The sequence below is a fragment of the Aotus nancymaae genome, unplaced genomic scaffold (assembly GCF_030222135.1).
Source record: "Aotus nancymaae isolate 86718 unplaced genomic scaffold, 86718_ANA_hifiasm-v0.15.2.pri h1tg000046l, whole genome shotgun sequence".
NCBI classification, from domain to species: domain Eukaryota; kingdom Metazoa; phylum Chordata; class Mammalia; order Primates; family Aotidae; genus Aotus; species Aotus nancymaae.
Window position 1 is genome coordinate 30,820,389 of NW_026988460.1, and position 22,574 is coordinate 30,842,962.

Below are 22,574 nucleotides of genomic sequence, written 5' to 3' on the forward strand. Positions count from 1 at the left end.
GGCCTCATTCCAGCTGCCTTCCAGCCTCTCTGGATTCTTTCCAAATCCAGTAGGAAAAATGGAGCCTCTGAAAGGAGGGGTAAGTGAACAGATTTCCTTGCTAGTCCTGAAGTGCTTTTTATAGCACTTCCTGTGCCCAGCAGGAGCTGAGACCCAGTGGCTGAAATAGACAGAACATTCTCTGGTTATCAGGCATCTGGCTGCACTCCAGGCTGCACAGGGCCAGACAGATAGCACCTCATTTGGACCGAAGCCTTGTCTGGGGAAGGCCTCAGAACCTGCTTGAAAGCCTGGCCCTGCTTGCTTGCCCAGCTGGGCAGACAGTGCGCAACTGTTTCTACATGCTGGTGATCGGGTGCCAGCACTTCAGGGGCTCCCTAACCTCCCACTTTCTCCCAGGCAAACACAGACATATCAGCAAGATTCAGGAGACTTAACTCTCATTTTCCTTGCTTTAACCCCAAGGCAGGCAAGTTTCCATGGGAGAAGGTTATACTCAGATGTACACTCCCCACAGTCTTTCAATAAGTCAATGCCCTTGGCTCTTGGTCCAGGTCATTCCTTTGTAGTCTATTCAGTTTCTGACCTACACATGCCTCTGTAGGGCACAGGCTTTTCATTGAACAAGTCCAGCAAGTTGTCACCCTAGGAGTACAGGGTTTCAGCTGTAACCTGAAGCAAGCTACAGGTAGCTTCAAGCATGTCACTGTTGTGGGAGCTTCAAGCAAGTAGTAAAAGGAAATGCAAGCAAGTTTCTGGGCCTCAGAAGGGAGGGATGGCATCTGCCCCTCAAAAATCTCCATTCACCTCTGCATTCTTGATGGCCCCATGGATGGCTTGGGGCAGGCATGGTCCCTACTCCCATCCTGTCTACAGCTCAAATCATTCCCAGCCCACGACAGAAAGATGTGGAGATGCCTCTGACCACCACTTTGGGTATTCCCATCAAGTGGTCCCTTTAGTAAGCCAGGTTGGCTCTCCCCTCATACCCTGATGAGGTAGACCTCATTGCGCCTTCCAAGAGCTGATATGCTAAGGAGGGCACAGGTCCTGTTCTAGGCCTGGCCTCACTGCTCATCAGCTGCGTGACCATGACTAAATCCACTGACCCCACCAAGTATGTTTTCTCTCTGATAAAATGAGGACACTTCCTTCTGGGGCATTTGAAAGAGATACTTGTGAAAATGTCCAGCACAGTGCCTGGTACATAGTAGGCACTTGGCAACTAGTAACTATTAGTGTGTGGTTTTTTTTTTTCTTTTTGAGATAATATCTCACTCTGTCGTCCAGGCTGGAGTACAGTGACATGATCACAGCTCACTGCAACCTCCTCCTCCTGGGCTCAAGCAATCCTCCCACCTCAGCCTTCTGAGTAGCTGGGACCACTGGCATGTGCCAAAATGCCTGGCTATTTTTTTTGTACTTTTGGTCGAGATGGCGTTTCTATGTTGCCCAGGCTGGTCTCAAACTCCTGGCCTCAAGTGATCCTCCCAATCTGCCTACCTCAGCTTCCCAAAGTGCTGGAATTACAGGCGTGAACCACTACGCCCAGCCTATTAGTGTTATTCTTTAACTGATTTCAGTGTCCAAGTGGATTGAATCTTCTTTCCTTACCTTGAGACCCTCCCTGTATCTCAAGACCTTGGAACTTAGCCTTGAAACTCTTGTTTCTGTCAATCTCTCCCCTTTGCCTCCCCCTACTTTTCCCACCCCACAGAGATGGAAGGTGAGGTGGAGCTAGCCCAAGGTGTCTGCAGCTGGCCTGGTCCTCCCGGTGTCTTCTGACCCTGCACTCCTAGCTATCCTCAGCTCACTTGTCCAAAACCATCTCCTGTTGAGCCTCTTGGCTAACGCTGAGTCCTGGGTGTCTGCTGTCAAGTCCCTTGAAACAGAAGTTTGCTGCCACGCAGGACTTTCAGGACTTAGAGAGCAGGATGTGTCCTCTTGCTCAGTCCTATATCCTCTCCCCTCTCCCCTCTCCCTGTGTCCCTAGGTGTCACAGCAACTGAGGGAGGCCTTTTAGAAGCAGTAAAGATCTCAAAGTAACAGAGATCTGTATGTTTAGAAACAGATATTTTTAATGTTCTCAAAAAATGAATATCGTGGACTGGGTACAGTGGTTCACGGCTGTAATCCCAGCACTTTGGGATGCCGAGGCAGTGGATCACTTGAGGATAGCAGTTCGAGACCAGCCTGGCCAATACAGTGAAACCCCATCTCTACAAAAAATACAAAAATTAAGCAGACATGGTAGCAGGCACCTGTAATCCCAGCTACTTGGGAGACAGAGGTGGGAGAATCACTTGCACCCGGGAGGCAGAGGCTGCAGTGAGCCAAGATGGCGCCACGGCACTCCAGCCTAGGTGACAAAGTGAGACTCTGTCTCAAAAAAAACAAAAAACAAAAAACATTGTTACCTGAAGATTGTCCAGTAAAGCAAATGAATGATGACATTTTACAAAATTAGCTTTAATGGCCAGGCACAGTGGCTCACACCTGTAATCCCAGCACTTTGGGAGGCCGAGGCGGGTGGATCACGATGTCAGGAGATCAAGACCATCCTGGTCAATGTGGTGAAACCCCATCTCTAATAAAAATATAAAAATTAGCTGGGTGTGGTGGTGCATGCCTGTAATTCTAGCTACTCAGGAGGCTGAGGCAGGACAATCACTTGAACCTGGGAGGTGGAGATTGCAGTGAGCTGAGATCGTGCCACTGCATTCCAGCCTGGTGACGGAGCAAGACTCCATCTAAAAAAAAAAAAAATAGCTTTAGTCCAACCCAAATAATAGAATTAAGAATAGTAATAGCTGAAAGTGGTTTCTAACTCATTCTGAGCTTCAGAATGATCTGAGGAGCCTTTTGAAAAATAAAGACATTTGGACACAGATGCAGTGAGTCCATTTGTGGGGTGGGGTAGGCTGGGCCTCTGTCTGTTTAGGGAGTAAGGGAGAACCCACCCCTGAGTAAAACTTCACTATGGCATTTCATCAGGGCACACCGGCCACCTGTCTGTGCCTTTTCATAGACTCCATAGTGCCCTGCTCCGAGGGCCTTGCTGGGTGATTCAAACCCCACGTGGCTCTCCTCAGGAGGGTGAGGAGGAGAGGATGGGGGAGTCAGGCTCTAGTTCCTGGAAGAATCAGACCAAGCCTCATCCTTGATTTTCCTCCATCCCAGCCCTGTGGGCAGCTGACAGGCATCCCTCCCACACTATCTGCCACCCAGCCAGGCCCACCTTGAGCCTGTTTCCAAGGCAATCTGTCAGAAGCTCATGAGTTAGAAACACTTCCTTACATATTCTGTTTAAAAAGAAAAGGTCTGTCCCTGTGCATGGTGCATTTCATCAGTCGGCAACTCTTTTTTAAGACCTCAAGGGCATGGGAGGATTGTGAAAGATGCAGCTGTGACAAGCACTCACAGAGGAGGAATTGAGGCATGGGGGGCTTGGGGGTGTCTGAAGAGCAAGCTCTGGAGTCAGCTGAGTCCTTTGCCAGCAGGCGCAGAGCCCTCTCTATGGCGGGCCAGGCAGGTGCCCTTCACCCAGCGCCCCACGAGAGGAGTGCAACCATGCCCCTGCAGCTAGCATCGTGCCTGGCACAGAGGCAGTGCCCAGGAAACATTTGTCTACCGAGTGACTTTTTAAATGAGCAGAGAAGAGGCATCTGCAGTGGGGCTGGGAAGAGGATAGGACAGAGGAGAAAAGAAAAGAACTGTGTGAACTCGAGGAAGCGCTGTACCTTTATGCAGAGGCCCATTTCCCAGGGTCATGAGGATGCCGAGATAATGAATATTAAAGAATTCCCCTGTCAAATGTGAGCCCACCTGAGCATCCTCTTTTCCAAGAAGTGTGGGAGCTTGCTGGTTCTAAGGTCTCTTCCTACTCAGGCCACCTCGGTGGTTCTACCTGTGTGCACAGAGAGGGCTGGAGTTCACAGCTGCTCTTCATCAAGGGCCCTGCCCCTGGGTGAATGGGAGGCCTTGGCTTGCCACAGTCATGATGTGCCTTCTCTTCCTTCTGCCCAGGCATCTTTTGAGGTATCAGTGGAGGCCCGAAGCTGCCCCAGCAGACACACAGAGCATGTGTTCACCCTGCGGCCAGTGGGATTCCGGGACAGCCTGGCAGTGGGGGTCACCTATAACTGCACGTGTGGCTGCAGCGTGAGGCTGAAACCGAACAGCGCCAGCTGCAGTGGGAGCGGGACCCATGTCTGCGGCCTGTGTGAGTGCAACCCTGGCTACCTGGGCACCAGGTGCGAGTGCCAGGATGGGGAGAACCAGAGCATGTACCAGAACCTGTGCCGGGAGGCAGAGGGCAAGCCGCTGTGCAGCGGGCGTGGGGAGTGTAGCTGCAACCAGTGTTCCTGCTTCGAGAGTGAGTTTGGGAAGATCTACGGGACTTTCTGTGAGTGCGACAACTTCTCCTGTGCCAGGAACAAGGGAGTCCTCTGCTCAGGTAAGTGTCACCAGCAATCACTTAGCTCTGAGCCAGGCCCAGATGCTGTTAGGACATCCTCCCAAAGCCTGCCTTTCACTCGGTGGTGGTAGAAAGTGTCACCACCATGGCTCTCCTTGGAGAAGACAGTGGGCAAAGTGTCTTGCCAACCCTAGGCAGGAAGTGGGGACTAGTGTGTAGAATTCAAAAGCAGAAGGCACTGCTCTAACTCTCAGAGTTAGGAACCAGCCTGTAGGTCATCCAGCTTCCTTTCCAGTTCATGCAGGACTGGTCTGCACAGCATTCTTGACAGGTAGAGATGTTCACCCTCTTCTTGATTGCCTCCTGGGACGGGGAGCTCACTGGGGCTGGTAGTGTCCATCTGCCCCTTAACTATTGGATTCGTATCTTATTGCTGCTCCCACAACTCACAACAAACCTGGTGGCTTAAAACAGTATACATTTATTCCATTACAGTTCTGGAGGTCAGAAGTCTGAAATGGATCTCATTTGGCTAGAATCAAGGTGCGAGCAGGGCTGTACACCTCCTAGAAGCTCCAGGGGAGAATCTGTCGCAGCCTTTTCCAGTTCCTAGAGGCCACCTGTATTCTTTGGCTTGTAGCTCCTTCTTCCATTTTCAAAACCAGCAGAGTAGTATCTGCTTCTGTTGTCACATCCTTCTCCCTCTCCTGTGGACCCCTGTAGTTACAAGGGACCCTCAGTTGAACCCTGGGAAGTCTCCCCATCCCCAGGTCCTCAGCTCACTCACACCTGCACAAACCCTTTCACCATGTAAGGCCACACAGTCACAGGTTCCAGGGATTAGAACGTGGACATCTTTGGGGGCTGTTATTTTTCCTGGCAGAATTCCTTTTTTTTTTTTTTTTTTTTTAACCGAGATGGAGTCTTGCTCTGTTGCTTAGGCTGGAGTGCAGTGGCACTATCTCAACTCACTGCAATGTCCGCCTCCCGGGTTCAAGCAATTCTCCTGCCTCAGCCTCCCGAATAGCCAGGATTACAGGCATCCAACACCACACCTGACTAATTTTTGCAATTTTAGTAGAGATGGGGTTTCACTGTGTTGGCCAGGTTGGTCTTGAACTCCTGACCTCAAGTGATCCACCCACCTTGGCCTCCCAAAGTGCCGGGATTACAGGCATGAGCCACCATGCCTGGCCCAGAATTCCTCTTTATATTGAAGAGAAATTTGTTTCTCAATAACTTCCACCCAATGGCTCACATTCTAGAGTCCCCCTTCCACGTGACAACCTGCCAAACATCTAAAGGCTTCTTTATGTTTCTCTGTTCTCTCTTCTGATCTAGGTTAGACACCCCAAGTCTCTTCCTTCTCTGAGGGTGCTATCATTTGTGAAGAACTGAGCACGTTTCTTGTCATGCTGGATGATGAGGGCTTGGTCCAGGGTGCAGCGGAGCATTCGTTTCCTGTGATTTGGACATTCTGCTTCCACGGATGCACCCTGACAGTACCTACCTATCTTCCTTCCTTCCTTCTTTCCTCCCTCCCTCCCTCCTTCCTTCTTTCCCCTCCTTCCTCCCTCCTTCCCTTCCCCCCCTTCCTCCCTCCCTCCCTTCCTCTTTTTCTTTCTTTCTCTTTCTTTTTTTTTTTTTTTTGGGAAGTCTCGCTCTGTCACCCAGGCTGGAGTGCAGTGGTGTGATCTCAGCTCACTACAACCTCCACCTCTCTGATTCAAGTGATTCTCCTGTCTCAGCCTCCTGAGTAGCTGGGATTACAAGCACCCGCTACCACACCCAGCCAATTTTTTGTACTTTTAAAATATAGATGGGGTTTCGCCATGTTGGCCAGGCTGGTCTCGAAGTCCTGACCTCTGGTGATCCACCTGCCTCGGCTTCCCAACGTGCTGGGATTACAGGTATGAGCCACCACGCCTGGCCCACCTTTCTTTCTGTTAAATAGTCACAGAACACTCTTGAGCTTGTTTTTAACTGGGCTTCCAAAGGTTTGAGGCTTTTTATTTATTTTAATTTTTAGAACTGTGGTTCAGAAGGAGAGGGACTTTTTTAGTGCATTGTGTTGGAGCACTTAATTTTCTGAATCTAAACACAGGACTTTACATTGATTCCAGTTAAATGACACGTTGGCAGTTCCCACTCTAATATTGCATTCTGATTAAATACTTCAAAATCGTATCTCAAGTTTTATCCAACACCATGCCACCTGCGAAGGTAGTAAGTAAAACTGTTTTAGGCAGGGCTGTAGTTTCTTCTACACATTATTTATTCTGTAGTTTCTAGGGTTCTCTCCTTGAGAATGGTCTTCCAATCAGGATGGGTGGATTTGAAAGGAACTTAGGGTTCAGCTGGGAAAGAAAGCACACGGTGCCTCTGAAGCAAACCAGGACTGTGCAAGTACTCCACCCTAGAGGAGGAGGAACCGTACCTCCACGCAGGGTTGCACAGGTGTGGGTTAGCAAGGGAAGCTTCCTGGAGCAGAGCTTGCCGTGAGTACACCCATGGGTGCCGCAGGACCAGCATGTCTAAAATTAGAGTTGCCCTGGAAAGGGCGGGACTTAGGAATGTCATCACAGAGTAAAGCAGGTAGAAAAATCAGGTTTCAACATGGCAAGCATGCAACAGGGTCAACGCTTTCTCCATCAGAGTGATGATCAGTTGGTGTTTTAGCTGGGTGGTTCTGTCTGGTTAATAGAAAAAGTTTGGGTTCAATAGCGGCAAGCCTGGGCCTAAATCCCATCATACCATACCTGCTAGTGTGACTTGGGCACAGAGTTGTTATAAGGAAAGAGATGTGTGTGAAGCACCTAGCACATTGCCTGGCACAAGAGGAAGACACTCCCAGTGCTGGCTCCTCTGTGAGTCAGTGCCACACCCTGCTGCGGGGGACCAAAGCTGGTGCCCGGAGTGCAGGAGGGGCCAGCCTTTCCCCAGACAGTCCCCAGGCTTTGCCTAAAAAATTCCAGGGTGGTGGAATGGAGTTTCCATTCGTCTTAGTAGCCACAGTGAAAGCTCTAAGCAGCCTGGCAGTGTCTGTAATAGGCTTTTTTAGCAGTTTTTCTTGTAAAGAGATATTAGCAATCATAACAGTACTGTCCCTCCTTCCCCTTCAGGAGCCTCAAATAACCCTCTGGTATGTCTTCACCCTAGAAGCCTGTGTGTGTCCATGCAGCCTGGGAGTAAGGGCTTCCGAGTCGGGTGCCGTGTGCACGTTTCATCTCCACGGTTCATCAGGCTGCGACCTTGGTTGTCTTGCACTTTGGCTTTTCCTGTCTCCTAAGATGAGCCAACACCACTTGTTTTTGCATCATTTTGAGAACTGAAGGAGAAGACAGAGATAATGTTGGATGATGCCTCTCTGTCTCTCTGAGACTGGCATTTCTCTGAGTACAGAGCCTGGGAGACACAAGATGAGTGGGAGATGAGGTACAGTGACCCTCAGTGGGGAAAACTCGTCATTTTGGAAACAGGAATATTCCATAGCTGAGTGAACATGCAGCTTTTTTGCTCAATCACCAGAACCCACAGTCCTGAGTTAATCTTACATGACAGAATTCTGCCAGACCGCATATCCAAAAGCCCCCCGCTGCTCGTCTCTTTCTCTTTCTCATCCCTTCACCCCATAGAATCCTGTGGGATCGGGAAATGCTCACATCGTGGGGTAGAGAAACCAGAGGTTTGCCAAGCCCTTGAGGCTCCCAGATGGAGGATGCCTCAGGTTACTAACTTCCCTGAGGTTGCAGAGATGGAATGTCCTTTTTCCATTAAAGAAATTATTTATTATTAAATAATTTTAATAAATGTCTTTTATTAAAGAAATTATTATTTCTTTAATAATTGTCTATGGAGAAGCCATAGACAATTATTAAAGAAAATTTGAAAAATACAGGGAAGTTGATGGATGTGTGGCCAGTTGGTGCTGTCCATCTTCTTGGTGACTAGGAGTAATTTGGACCATCTGGGAAACCAGACAATCAGCTCTTTTCACCCAGGCTGTTTCTTGTGCATCACTTCTGAAGCTGTGTGCTCAGTCAAGACCTTGCCAGACAGCTGGGTGAGTAGCCTTAGGTCAAGAATATTCTGAGCAGTAGAAAGAAATTTTAAAATCATCCATAATTTCATCACTCTTATTTTAAGAGATGAGTTTATTTCCTTCTAAACTTTCTTCTAAGTTAGTGTATGTGTGTTTATAGCTGCATACAATTTTGTATCATGTTTTTTTCCCTATAATATTATATCCTAAGGAGCACTTGAAGTTGAATTACTTTTAGTAAATCCTTGATGAGAATGTTTTGAGTGTCTTTCCATTGCACCCCCAACAAGCCTCCTCCACCTCTTCACTTTAAAAGCAACAACTAGTTGAAACGTGACGCTATCCAAGTCTTTCTGGAGAAAATAGTTTCTGGAGTGAGGTCATTGTTGTTTGACAGTTTGGGAAGGACTTAGACTGAGCCCAGCTCTAGGAAAGACTTGATAACATATGTTCATGCCGTGGCTTCTTGCACAGTGTTATAGCACCAGCCCTTCCTTGTCTCTCAAACCTTACAGCTCAGGAGGGGCTGTGAATGGATAGGTCAGGAATTCCAGTCCCTGGGTCCTTGGCACCTGTGGTCAGCATGGGGCTCCCACTCCAGAACTGCATGCATTGGTTTTGAGCTCTCGGGTCATGGCTACATCTGGAGTTTTTGTGGCAGGGAAGCCTGTTTCCCAGCCACCACTCTGCTCTTGAAGGTGCTGACTCAGAGACTCCCAAGCAGCTGACTTCAGCATTCCCTCACAGTTTTATACCCCCTCTTCCCTGCAGCCTGTCTTGGAAGGAAATCGTGTGGTTGTGGTCTGTCTTCAGAGTGGGGTTGAGGGGTGCACTTGAAGAAGTGGCTGAGGCAGAGCTAGAGCCCGAATAGGTAGGGTCGCCCTGGAGAAACTCCTACTTCACTGGATTTTCTATCAATAGGAGGCTTACAGTCCTTGCCCCTGCCAAGACAGGGCTGGGGAGAAGTGCAAGAGATTACAGGTTTGCAGTGTGTTATCCGTCATCAAAATGAGCAGTGAATCCTGCTGAGCAGTCTAGGAAAAAAAAGAAAGAAAAGAGACAAAATGAGCAGTGAACGAATCTGACCACGGTGTGGAAGCCATTGAACAACTCTGTTATTTTGTGACACATTGTCACGGGAATGTGAGCTTGGGGCTCTTGTGTCTCCCCATAGTTTCTACAGGCAGCTTGACTTAGAGAATGGCTCTGTCCACAGACTGTTTCTGTGTGTGTGAGGGGAGCTTCCTGGGGCCATCATGAGGGTTTCTTTTCTTTTGAGTCTTGTATTGACTCTTCAGACTCTCTTTACTAGTAAGTATGAGAAGCGGGGCATGTTCTGTTCATTTGTTTTTCATGTAATAGAAAATTCTTGCTCAAACTTTGTTTGAGTTTCTTTGTTGGTTTCTGTGCCTAAACAGTGCGTTTTCTGGGATTTGAGCTACTCCCTTGTGGTACATTGCTGAGGTCAGTTTCAACCCAGATGCTTTCAGCCTTCTCTACACTTAAAATGACTGCACCGGAGTACACTGAATTATCTGCTAATGGTCAGGCTATTTCCTGGGTTCCACATAATGAGGAAAGTTAAATCAAATAGAAGGTAGAATTTTGAACAGAGCCCTTTTGGTTTCATGGCTGTAAGATCCCCAAAGCACCTCAAAGTAAGGTCTCATGTCTACATCTCACCTTTATTTTACCCAATGTTTGAGCAAGAATCTTTTATTACTATGTGGCAGGCAATTAGAAGTCAAGGGGCATCTATAGTTCTCCCAAATGTTACCAAAAGAAGGAATCACAGCACTAGTAGCATAGTTCCTAGTAGGCCAGGGCCAGCATCCAAGCATGGGTTCTGGGTCTGGGCTAACAGTTCCCGGCAGGCTTAGCAAAGTTCTGTTAACTCTGTCTGGTTAAAGGCACTCCTGAGATTAAGGCTACATTGTAGGCTTCTTGACTCTTGCCAGACAAAACGCCTGCCATGGCAACAGTTATCCAGATGCAGTTTAAAAGTGTTTCTCACCATATCTATATTGTTTTCTTTAGAAACGTAATTTTCACACTCAGAATCAGTAGCCTGGGAGCCGTTCTGGGGGCTCAGTTTGCTGCTGTATCTCTGTCATTGCAATTGGCATATTTCACAAATGGTTTGCTACAGGACTGTCTTGAAGGTGACCGCCATGACAGAGGTTTCCAAAAGTACCATTTGTTTGTTTATTTGTTTTATAATACAGACAGGGTCTCCCTACGTTGCCCGGGCTGGTCTTGAACTCCTGGGCTCAAGGGATCCTCCCACCTCAGTGTCCCGAAGTGCTGGAATTACAGGCGTGAGCTAAAAGTACCTTGTGAATGAACCTAGATTGGACATATTTAATCTCCAGGAAAGGGACCTCTTGGTAGGATCGCCAGCACTGTGTGCCTCTGATAGGAGCACCTAGAAATATCTTCAGGTTTTTTCACATACATTAATCTCTGCTCAGTTTGTTGATGGTTACTCAGATGCTTTTAGCAAATACAAGGATGCAAAATATATCTTCCAGAGAAAGGACCCCTCTCTCCGAAAAGATGCCTCCAGGTGGAGCTTCAGAAACCAATGTAGCAATTTCCCTCACCTGGTAGCATAGAAATCCTAAATATGTACATGACCATGAGGGCCAGGAGAGTCCTGTTCCATTTTGGAGTACTCAAGTATGATGGCTCTGAGAACATAATTTGTTACAGGATTCTTTTTCGTTTTGTTTGTTTGTTTTGAGATGGCGTCTTGCTCTGTTGTCCAGGCTGGAGTGCAATGCGTGATCTCGGCTCACTGCAACCTCCACCTGCCGGGTACAAGAGATTCTCCTGCCTCAGCCTCCCGAGTAAGTAGCTGGGACTACAGGTGCCCCCCACCATGCCCAGCTTTTTTTGGTATTTTTGGTAGAAACAGGGTTTCACCATGTTGGCCAGGCTGGTCTCGAACTCCTGACCTCATGATCTGCCCACCTTGGCCTCCTAAGGGCCAAGGATCACGGCCCTTAATCCTGCTGGGATTACAGGCGTGAGCCACTGCGCCTGGCCAGGATTCTTCAATAACTGTCATCATAAGGAAAGCGACACCTGTGAGTGGAAGTTATACTTCGGCAGGATACCATGTACAGGGTGGCTGAGGACAATGCATGTTCCTTAGGCAATGGCAACACAGGCAGAGCTGCCAGAAATCATGTCATCAACCAGCACAGAGCTGTTTCTCCATGTCCCCTGCACAGGAATACTGCAAAAGCCTTTGGAGGCCTCCTTATTTAATGGAAAGGAAATGGCTTTGGAATGAGATAAACCTAGATTTTTTATTATCTATCAAATAAGGAGGAAAAACCTACCCCAGAAGGGAGTTGTGAGGAACCAACAGGGCAGTGTCTATAAAGCTCCTTGCACCAGGGACACTGAGTACATTTTTCTCCCGGGGCGGGGCGCAGTAGCTCACCTGTAATCCTAGCACTTTGGGAGGCCAAGGTGGTGGATGGATTGCTTGAGCTCAGGAGTTCAAGACCAGCCTGGGTAACATAGCAAGACCCTGTCTCTACAAAAAATTAGCCAGGACTGGTGGTGTGTGCCTGTGGTCTCAGCTACTTGGTAGGCTGAGGTGGGAGGGATCGCTTGAGCCCAGGAGGTGGAGGTTGCAGTAAGCAGAGATCATGCCACTGCACTCCAGCCTGGATGAGAGCTAGATTCTTATCTCAAAAAAATAAATAAATAAATAAATAAAAAATAATCCATCTGTTTCTGGCCACTGCTCAAGTTCACTTGAAAGGCAAAAAGGTACCAAAATGTAGGGCTTGATCCTATAATGAAATAATGCATCTTTTAAACTAGTCACATGAGCCAGCTGGGCTGCTCATCTCTGGAGTAGCCAGCCTCTTGCAGCTTGTGATTGGAGAAACCACAGCTTTGGAAAAACCAGAGCTTAATAAGTATCTGATCTGAGACAATGCAGCTACAAATACAGAAACAATGATCTCTCATTGAAGGTCATTTTGTGCTAGGCAGGTTGCTACATTCATCTCATTCAACAGAAGTCCATTGAGCATTCTTCATAAGCCAAATGTTGTACTGGCTGCTAGGGATATACAGCTGGAGTTTCAGTCTTGAATTAATTTCTAAATTTTTATTGCTCCGGGAATTTTCCACTTTTTCTCTTGAAACTTTCTAGAAATGAAGAATGGGAACATAAATCATCTTATGCTTCTACTTTACCATTCAGACTTCTTTGAGATCTTGAAAGACAAAAAACAGAGGGTTGGGAAGCATTTTTGAGAACCTGCCTTCTAGGTGCTCTGAGCTTAGCTCGGGAAATGGAGTTTTTTCACTGCTTTTGCTTACTGCTCAGATTCTGTGTCCAGAAACATCTTAAGCAGCAAATCACCTGTGATTCTGAAAATCTAAGCGTTGGACCTTCCCTCACTGTCCCCTTCCCTGTACTTAGGAAGAGATGTTTGCAAAAACAGAATTCTGTGCCAAGGGTTCTGTGTGTGCTTTTGAACTTCAGGCCTGGTCCTTAAGGTCATGAGGTTTGGCTTCTGAAGAAAATAATGACATTTAAAAAGCAAAGGAAAAGACTAGGAAGACCTAAGAATGCCAAAGATAAGATATTAGTCATGTAGGCTTGAGGTGTGGGTGGTATTATTAGCCTTTTGATATTATAACATGTTGGAAATTTTCCCATGTTTAAATTTAAAACTGTGAGAGACCTCTGGTGGCTGAAATGGTTATTTGTAAGGCTCCTTTTGTTCCATTTCTTAGGGGTTGAGCTGACACTTTGAGTTTGGTCTTGGCTTTAGGTGCTTCAACATAGTTGGTTATTCATTGGCTTCTGCTGCTTAGTGCCTCTGGCGAGGTGGGGCAGGTCCGAATGGAGCTATGTTGATCTTTGGGGTGAGTGTCTGTCATGCTCAGAGCACTGACCTAAGAGCTCCACCCAGATCCAAAAGCTCTCTTGAGTCTGGAAGTTGCTCCAAGTCTAACCCACTCGAAGCTTTCCTTCCTCTTTCCAGGGCACCTTCCTGGGCTCTGACTGTTGCTCTCTGACCCAGAGGACGGAACCTGCTGTCACTCCACCCTACAGCCATCACCCCCAAAGTCTATCAAGTGAGTCCAGTTGTCCCTAAGCTCAAGAAATATGCAACCTAGGTTGGTTTGTTACTTGACGTCATGAAGTTGACCTTTAGCAACAGGCAAAACTGTAATAATGTGAGGAGAATGTTTTTTTTTTTTTTTAAGAGACAGGGTCTTGCCCCATTGCCCAGGCTGGAGTACAGTGGTACACTCAATAGCCCACTGCAGCCTCGAACTCCTGGGCTCAAGCAGTCCTCCCTTCTCAGCCTTCAAGAGTGTTGGGATTACAGATGTAAGCCACTGAACCCAGCTGAGAATCTATTTTAATGGCCTTTTCACTATATTGAGATCATTTCCTTGGAAACAAACAGGCTCATTTGTTAGTATTTTGCACTGATGTATCATGAGCAAACCCTAACTGGGAGGATGTTTTTGCATTTCATGCCTTTCCTAGCAGAGCCTGTCCCACGTGGTGTGACTACTGTGCATTGCCTGCTTTGACCCTTTGCATCTTGGGAAATTGAAGCTCAGAACCTAGGGCTCCTTGTGATTTTTGATTATAGAGTTAGACTGGGAGAACCTTGCAGTGCCTTTTGCAGGTAAACAGTTCGCTCATTTCTCCCTAAATTCACTTTTTTTGATTAGCTTAAGACCCTTCCCACCACCCTGGCACTTAACCCACATTTTCCAAGTCCTACCTTATAAGTGTTCTTTATCTGTGTCAAAATCTTAGGAAATATTTAGCCCCTGTTTTCCTAAGTGCGTTCCTCTGGGTTACATAAGGATATGTCAGACACAGCGAAGCAGGTCTGAAGGACACAGGTGGACCAGGTGACTAGCTGAGGTGCTCATCATTTCGTGACTGTGATCTCATGAAAGACACAAGCTCCTCTTAGTATTCAGTGGGTATCTGCCTGTTGTTATTGATGATGCTAAACCTACCAGTGCACCTTAGCCTCTTCTCGTTTATAAAATGCTTTTGACGTGAACGATGTCATTTACTTGTTATTACTGTGCCAGGAGATTGGTGTGCTGTCACTCACCCTGCCCATGTGGGAGGCTAAGGCTGAGAAGACAGGCATATGGGCCCCATTCCCCACTGAAATTTTGGACCAAAAGTCTTGACCCAAGAAAAGTCTACCTCCCCTAACCCTAGGGGGGCTGCTCTTCTGAGCAACTGCTTCCCTCCATCTCATGGCTTGACTGGGGTCTGGGCAGCCAGGCTTCAGTGTGGCCTACACATGGCACATTCCAAACCACCTCCGTCCTTTGAGAACGCAGCTAGTCTCTGAACAGCAGCCAACCTGGGGTGGAATATGGGAACTGTTAACCAACCACAACACCATGACCATTTCCAGTTTGAAAATAGTAACCCTTGCATCCTGTTGCAGTGACCAAGAGGGTGGTGAGTTCACACTTTCCAGATGTGGTTGGCATGTCCCCAGAAGTGCCTGCCAGGCGGATTGGGCAGGTTAAGCCAAACCCGAGGTGTTGACCTGAAGCACCTCTGTTTCTTTTGGCTACAGCTTTCTGTTTGTCTTTCTGAATCAGCATTCTCGGGGTCCTAGAAGAGGACTATGGTTGATTTCACTCAGCTGGTTTTAGACTTCTTTGAAACTGGAAAGGTGACTTCATTAAAGAACACAGGATTTTTCCATCTCCCTTCCACTGCCTTCATCTCCCTGTGACATTGCAGCTGGGCATCAGCATTGATTTGGGTTTTTTTGTTACCGTTTTTTGAGACAGGATCTCACTCTCTCTCCCAGGCTGGAGTTGTGGTGACAGTTACCACTCATTGAAGGCTTTAACTCCCGGGCTCAAGCAGTCCTCCCACCTCAGCCTTCCAAGTAGCTGGGACTACAGACATGTGCCACCATAACTGGCTGATTTTTAATTTTTTGTAGACATGGAGGTCTCACTATGTTGCTGAGGCTGGTCTACAACTCTTGATTCAAGGGATCATTCCACCTTAGCCTCCCAAAGTGCTGGGATTGCAGGCATAAGCCACTGCACCCAGCTGGCATCAGCATAGAGAAATCAGGTGCCTAAGACCAGAAAGGCAAAGATAGCCTTTGAGACGGTTCTGTTGCTTTTTACAATGGAGTCTTAGCTTTCTAGCCAGTACCATCAACTCAGAAAGTTAATGTTGAGGTTTGGAGAACCTTGACTTAAGGCAACATCACCTTATTTTTTTTTATAAAGCAGTGGTATTTTGCCACTCAGATACAGAATGCCCCATGTGGTCCAGGCGATGAAGGACAAAGGGTGAGGGGCTTGTCAGGGCATTGCCTGTTGGGAAACACCATCAGCTGACTGCTGGGGCTGGTTTGTTGACAATATGCTACAGACAGAGGAGCAGCTGTCCCTGAGACTAAAGATCCATCATTGTTTGCGTCTCTAAAGAGCCTTTTGCTGGAGAAATTCAAACAATGTGCAAGAATAGTAGGGTACACAAGGCTGTGATTTCTGTGTGACTTACAACTATGTTCTGCCAGAGGAAAGACAATTCTTAATCATCTTTTTCTCATGTTACCCTGAAGTCTCTGGGTTTTCTGGACATTTGTTAAGAATCTGAAATATCTCAAGAATCACATTTGCTCTTCAGGTATCAATAATACTTCTGTTTTTTTCTAATGTCCAGCATTGGATGTCTTCCCCCAGGATTTGAGGTTTGTCCTGGTGATGTTCTCAACTACAACCAACCAACAGCTTGTTCTGAGCATCCTCTACACTCCTGACACCATGTTAGGTGTGGGGCACAGACACACATATAACAGGCTTTGATTGTGTGGTGGGTTTGTAGGCTAATGAGATGAAGCAGACCAGCAAACCAGTCCATCAGTGTGCTAAGTGATTCTATACCTGTGTCTCTTAACTAAGTCTTTGGGTCAGCTTTTGAACATTCCCAGGTCTGTTTAATCACCTTTTTTTTTTTTTGAGACAGAGTCTCACTCTGTTGCCCAGGCTAGAGTGCAGTGGTACAATTTTGGCCCATTGCAACCTCCGCCTCCCGGGTTCAAGTGATTCTCATGTCTCAGCCTCTGGAGTAGCTGGGATTACGGGTGTCCACCACCATACCTAGCTAATTTTTGTATTTTTAGTAGAGACAGGATTTTGTCATGTTGCCCAGGTTTGTCTCAAACTCCTGACCTCAAGTGATCTGCGTGCCTCAGCCTCCCAGAGTGCTGGGATTACAGGCATCAGCCACCATGCCCAGACTCTTTAATCTTAAAATATTAAAAAAAGAAAGAGAAGAGAAGGGATCACTCACTATGAGCACCTCTTTCCTCCATATTCACAACCACATTCTTTTTTTCGAGAAGGAATTTTACTCTTGTCACCTAGGCTAGAGTGCAGCGGTGCTATCTTGGCTCACTGCAACCTCCACCTCCTGAGTTCAAGCAATTCTTCTGCCTCAGCCTCCCGAATAGCTGGCATTACAGGCATGCACCACCACGCCCGGCTAATTTTTTATTTCTAGTAGAGATGGGGTTTCACCATGTTGGTCAGGCTGGTCTCGAACTCCTGACCTCAAGTGATCCACCCACCTTGGCCTCTCAAAGTGCTGTGATTACAGGCATGAGCCACCATGCCCAGCCCACAGCTACATCCTTAAAACAATTGTCTATACTTGCTGCCTTCCTTCACTGCCCCCCTTTTAGTCTTTAACTCAGTCTAATTTGGATTCAGTCCCGTGACTCCACTAAAATAGATCTTCCCAGATCCCCTGTCACCTTGTCTGGATATATCTCATGGGCTCTCAGCCCTCATCGTACTTGACTTCTCAGCTGTAGTGGACTCTGTTGACCATGACCTCCTTGACATGCTCTCTTTGCATAGTGGTTAGGAGTATGGGCTTCTGGTCAAACAGATGTGGTTCAAATTCCAGCCCTGCCACCTGCCTGCTGTGTGGCTTTGGATCACTTACTTGGCTTCTCTGTGCCTCATTTCCACATTTGTAAAAATTAGAGTAATAATTATACCACAACATAGCGTTATGATTGGGAGAACTCATGAATGAGATAATCCATGTAAAATGCTTAGATCCATGCCTAGCCTATTGTAAGAATTCCATAAAGTTTTACTATTATTAAGAGATTTTAATGACTTGTTATCTCAGTGGAATTACAAGTTCCCAGAAGGCAGTAAACATTGAAGTAAAACATACGTTTCTCTGTTGCACACTGGCTAAGAATATCCCTGATCCTGTAAGACAGACAAGGCACTCTTCCTCTTTTGTTGGTGAGGAACGTGGACCACTGCCCAGAGCTAGCAGATACGTAGAAGTTGCATGGGAGCACCAGCTCAGAGAGCCGGCAGGTCCGAGGAGTTGCACAGTGGAGGGACAAAGATAGGACCGAGGAGAGCAGGGGAGACGTTCCACCAAAGCTGAGTTCTAGGAATGGTTTAAGCAAGGGAGAGCTGTGCTTTCTTTGTGAGAGAAACAGCCTTAGTTGGCAAATTCTCCAGTCCGTAACTCCTCCTGGGCATGATAATGCTGTGTTTACAGGCACAGGAAACCTATAAAAGAACAAAACTTTTCAAGAGCAACTTCTCTCTTGTCCTTGGAGGTGTATTTAGTTGCTGCTGAGGTGCCGGGACCCAAGCCGAGATCCCTTGTGAGGGAGTTGGGAACACGACCTGTGCATTTCAGAAATCTCTGTTCTTTACTTTTTCTAGAATCAAGGCCAGCGCATGGAGGGGAGAGGGAAAATAGTGGGATGGGCACATTCCCGTGGGGACCAGGCTGGGAGACACCAGGCAGCACAGGCCAGGCGGGGACATATGAGGGCATGGGAGGACAAGGGGTCTGTTACGTAACCCCAACCTGCTTGTCAGCAAAGAGCCAGGAATAGCACTTCTTAGGAGGGATTTCCCCCCAGGAAATCTTCAAAGCCCTAGACAGAGGCCACAGCCCTCAGAAGGTTGTATATGTGTTTGACCACAGACAGCCATCCGGGCTCTGGCTGGCTCTGGTGCTCCAGAGAGGACTGTGGTTGGCCCAGCATGTGAGCACAAAGCCAGTCTGTTGCCGAGCTCTCCCCAGGTCTGTGTCACTGAGCTCTCTCCCGCCGCCGTGTCCCGGCTGCCCCGGCTCGCCAGAGTCACACGCCCCCAGCCACACAGACACCAGCGACCTGAAGCACACAAGCGGCTGGCTTGGCTTCCTGCTCTGCTTATGACAGTTGATGGAGAGTTCCAGAGGCCGAGCCCAGGGTCTCACACAGAGCTGTCTAGAACACACATGAAATCTGACTTCGGGTGATGGAGAAATTACCTCCCGTGGGTAAAGGCTTCCAGCCACACTCCTTCTGTGTCTTTGAACCACTTCCTGTTTACACGGCCGTGTGTGGAGGGGAAGAGGAAGGAGGAGGGCTTGCTGTCAGGGAGAGGGGAGGGTCCCCTGGGGGATGTGAGGAGAGTGGGGAAACATGGGGGGCAGGGGGCTGGGGACACTGTGAGAGGTGGAAACTGAGAGGAGCCAATGAGAAGAAGCAGGAGGAAGTGAGTGTGTGTGCAGGAGACACTGACCACGGACGGGCATGGGGGAGGGGGACAGGCCGTGAGAAGAGAGAGAGGGCAGCCCTCCTGTCTCAGGCTCTGAGCCCAGTCCTCCCTCCTCAGCCTTCTGTGAGCCAGAATGGACTCCCGGAGGGGATGGAGCTGCACGGAGGGAAGCCAGGGAAGCCACAGTACATTCCAGAGCTAGTGGAAACTATTTTTGAGCCAGCTATGGAGAGATGATTTGTACCCTGAGGGTCTGACGTCTGCCTGGTTAGAATGCTGAGCTGGGTGAGGATGGGAAGAAGAGAACTCCTCCTCATTTCTGCCCCATCCCAACCTGGCTCCTTCCTTTCTCCAGCCCCACTGCATCCTGCTAGCCCTCTGCAGTCACCCACAGCTGCCCTGGGCCTCTGCAGACCCAGAGTGGCGTTTGGGGGTGAACGGAGCAGTGGTTTTGTTCTGGGCCAGAGCTGAGGGTCCCCTGCCCTGCCTCAGAGGCCCCGCTGAGGGTCCCCATACCCTGCTCTGGCATGCCTCAGGGAGCTCCCCAGGCAGGGCCAAAGGGGGCCTCTGTGGTGTGAGTCTCACTGCCAAGGCTCAGACTGGCCAAGCAGCTCCCTCAGGCCCTGAGTATTTTCAGTCTTGGGTGTTCTTGCTTCGGACTGAGCATGGCGTAGATAATCTTATAGGGCCCTTTAGCCCTGGAAGTCTCTGATTCAGGCTGACAAAAAGGGTGCCCCTGCGCATCCTCCAAAAAGATCTGTGCCATGCTCCCCGCACACCCCGCCGTGATAAGGCAGTGATGTTTACTGAACCAGCACTGTTCTTTTTTTTTTAATTGTACTTTAGGTTCTGGGGTACATGTGCAGATCAGGCACGATTGTTGCATAGGTACATACATGGCAAGGTGGTTTACTGCCTTCCTCCCCCATCACCTATACCTGGCATTTCTCCCCACGTTATCCCTCCCCACCCCCCACTGTCCCTCCCCTAGTCCCCCCTAACTGACTGAAGTGTGTGATGCTCCCCTCCCTGTGTCCACGTGTTCTAATTGTTCAACACCCACCTATGAGTGAGAACATGTGGTGTTTGATTTTCTGTTCTTGTGTCAGTTTGTGAGAGTGATGGTTTCCAGATTCATCCATGTCCCTACAAAGGACACAAACTCATCGTTTTTTATGGCTGCATAGTATTCCATGGTGTATATGTGCCACATTTTCTTTATCCAGTCTATTGTTGATGGACACATGGGTTGGTTTCAGGTCTTTGCTATTGTAAACAGTGCCACAGTGAACATATGTGTGCAAGTGTCTTTATAATAGAACAATTTATAATTCTTTGGGTATATACCCAGTAATGGGATTGCTGGGTCAAATGGTATTTCTATTTCCAGGTCCTTGAGGAGTCGCCACACTGTCTTACACAATGGTTGCAGTAATTTACACTCCCACCAACAGTGTAAAAATGTTCCTATTTCTCCACATCCTCTCCAGCATCTGTTGTCTCCAGAGTTTTTAATGATCGCCATTCTAACTGGCGTGAGATGGTATCTCAATGTGGTTTTGATTTGCATTTGTCTGATGACCAGTGATGATGAGCATTTTTTCATATGTTGGTTGGCCTCATGTATGTCTTCTTTTGTAAAGTGTCTGTTCATATCCTTCGCCCACTTTTGAATGGGCTTGTTTGTTTTTTCTTGTAAACGTGTTTTAGTTCTTTGTAGATTCTGGATATTAGCCCTTTGTCAGATGGGTAGATTGCAAAAATTTTTTCCCATTTTGTTGGTTGCCGGTTCGCTCTAATGATTGTTTCCTTTGCTGTACAGAAGCTCTGGAGTTTAATTAGATCCCATTTGTCTATTTTGAGCCAGCACTGTTCAACGTGCCTTAGAAAGGTCAAGCAAGCTAACTCACACAACAGCCCTACCAGCAAGGCATTTTTACTAGCCCCATTTAAAAGCAAGGAAACCAGTATACAAAGGGGTGAAACGGCAGCCACTGCTGATAAATAGCAAGTTCAGGAGGCCAGACTGGGCACTCTGATTCCAGAATCCCTCTGCTAACCACTGCACCCCCCATCCCCTTTTCCAGGTGGTTCTTCATATCCCAGCTGTGTTTTCCACCACCCATGTTCCGTGGTGAACAGGCTCCTCTTCATCCTCAGCCTTATGCAGAATTCCCCGCCCCCTCCTTCTCCTGGGTCTGTTGGTCTCTGAGAGCACGGGGTAGGGAGAGGTTGGGGAGGCTGGTGGCAGGGGGAGCGGGCGCCTCCCACACCCAGGTCACATGTTTCTCGCCCCCCACCCCCAGCAGTACCTTTGGTTCTTTGCTTTACATCCCTTTTGCTCCCTCTCCTCTTTTGAGGTTGTGCCATCCCTCCACTTTTCCTGTCACTTAACCTCCTGGTAACCCCTGCATTGCCCGAACACCTGGGTCCTGCCTCACACTCTTACCCTCTGCCCTGAGTTCCCTGTGGACAAGCTGTACTACATGTGGGTCTCCGAGTTCCTAGACTGTCCGCTCCAGTGGCACCCGCAGCAACGCCAGCTCCCATGTCCTGATGTCCCATGTGCCAGAAATAGTACAATATACTCGCAATAGCGCTGATATTTCTGACAGCATTCCTGCAAGGGAGGCATTATCCCCATCGACACAGGAGGAAATGGATCATCAGAGTTTAGGGACCTGCCCAAGGTGACACAGGGATCTGAACTGAGCTCCAGCCAATGCCCTCAGCTTGTCACGCAGCTGGTCACCCTGTTTCCCTGAACTCCTCTGCTGTTGGAATGTAAGACTTCAGCATCTCCCCACGGCCACACCCTCGCCCTGAGCCCAGCCTCTCCTTCCTCCCACTCCATCTCTACTGTGATCTCTTCAGAGTTTGCCATTCCCTTGATTCCTTCATTTCCCCGCCCTGCCCACACTTTCTCCTGAATCTCTTTAATCTGAAAATGCTCAAATGTATCCCATCTGCAAAATCCCCCATTCTCCTTGTGCCCCATCTCCCCCGTCCCCACACAACTAGGTTACCTGAGGAGGTGCCTATGCTCACTGTCACCACCTCCTCACCTGCTGCAGGCTGGATTCTGCCCTCACTGGTTTGTGGTGCAGCCTAGTAGCTGCTTTAGGATTTGCCTTCCTTGACCTCCACAGAGTGTTGATGGGGGCCTTCCTCTCACATCTCCCTGGGCTTACAGGCCACTGGCTGCACTCCTGCCTCCCAACCTGCTGCTTCCTCTGAATGGCCAGCATTCAATTTTATAAGAGGAGGCGAGGGGCCGTGTCTTGGCCCGTAGCCTACACAAGCACTGTTTTGCTGATGGAAAGCTGTTGAGTTCTATAATGCTGAAAATCTGTATAAATAGACACATTTACAACTTCCGTCCATTTGGCCATCGATCATTATAACAAAGGTACTAATAATAACTTGCATGTGTAGCAATTCACCGCTTGCACAGGGATTTCACACGTCCTTCAATATCCCTATCTATGTGTAATGAAAATATTTTTTCTGTGGGCATCATTAAATTCA

The 22,574-nt window shown here is 48.1% G+C and overlaps 1 protein-coding gene across 1 annotated transcript in view; it reads left to right on the forward strand.

The window, feature by feature from the left end:
- Positions 1-22,574, forward strand: part of ITGB5 (integrin subunit beta 5) — a 125,359-nt gene that overhangs the window by 87,338 nt on the left and 15,447 nt on the right. Inside the window, exon 10 of the mRNA XM_012473867.3 lies at positions 4,027-4,456. Coding sequence (XP_012329290.2) covers positions 4,027-4,456 — 430 coding nt within the window. The remainder of the gene's footprint in view (positions 1-4,026; positions 4,457-22,574) is intronic.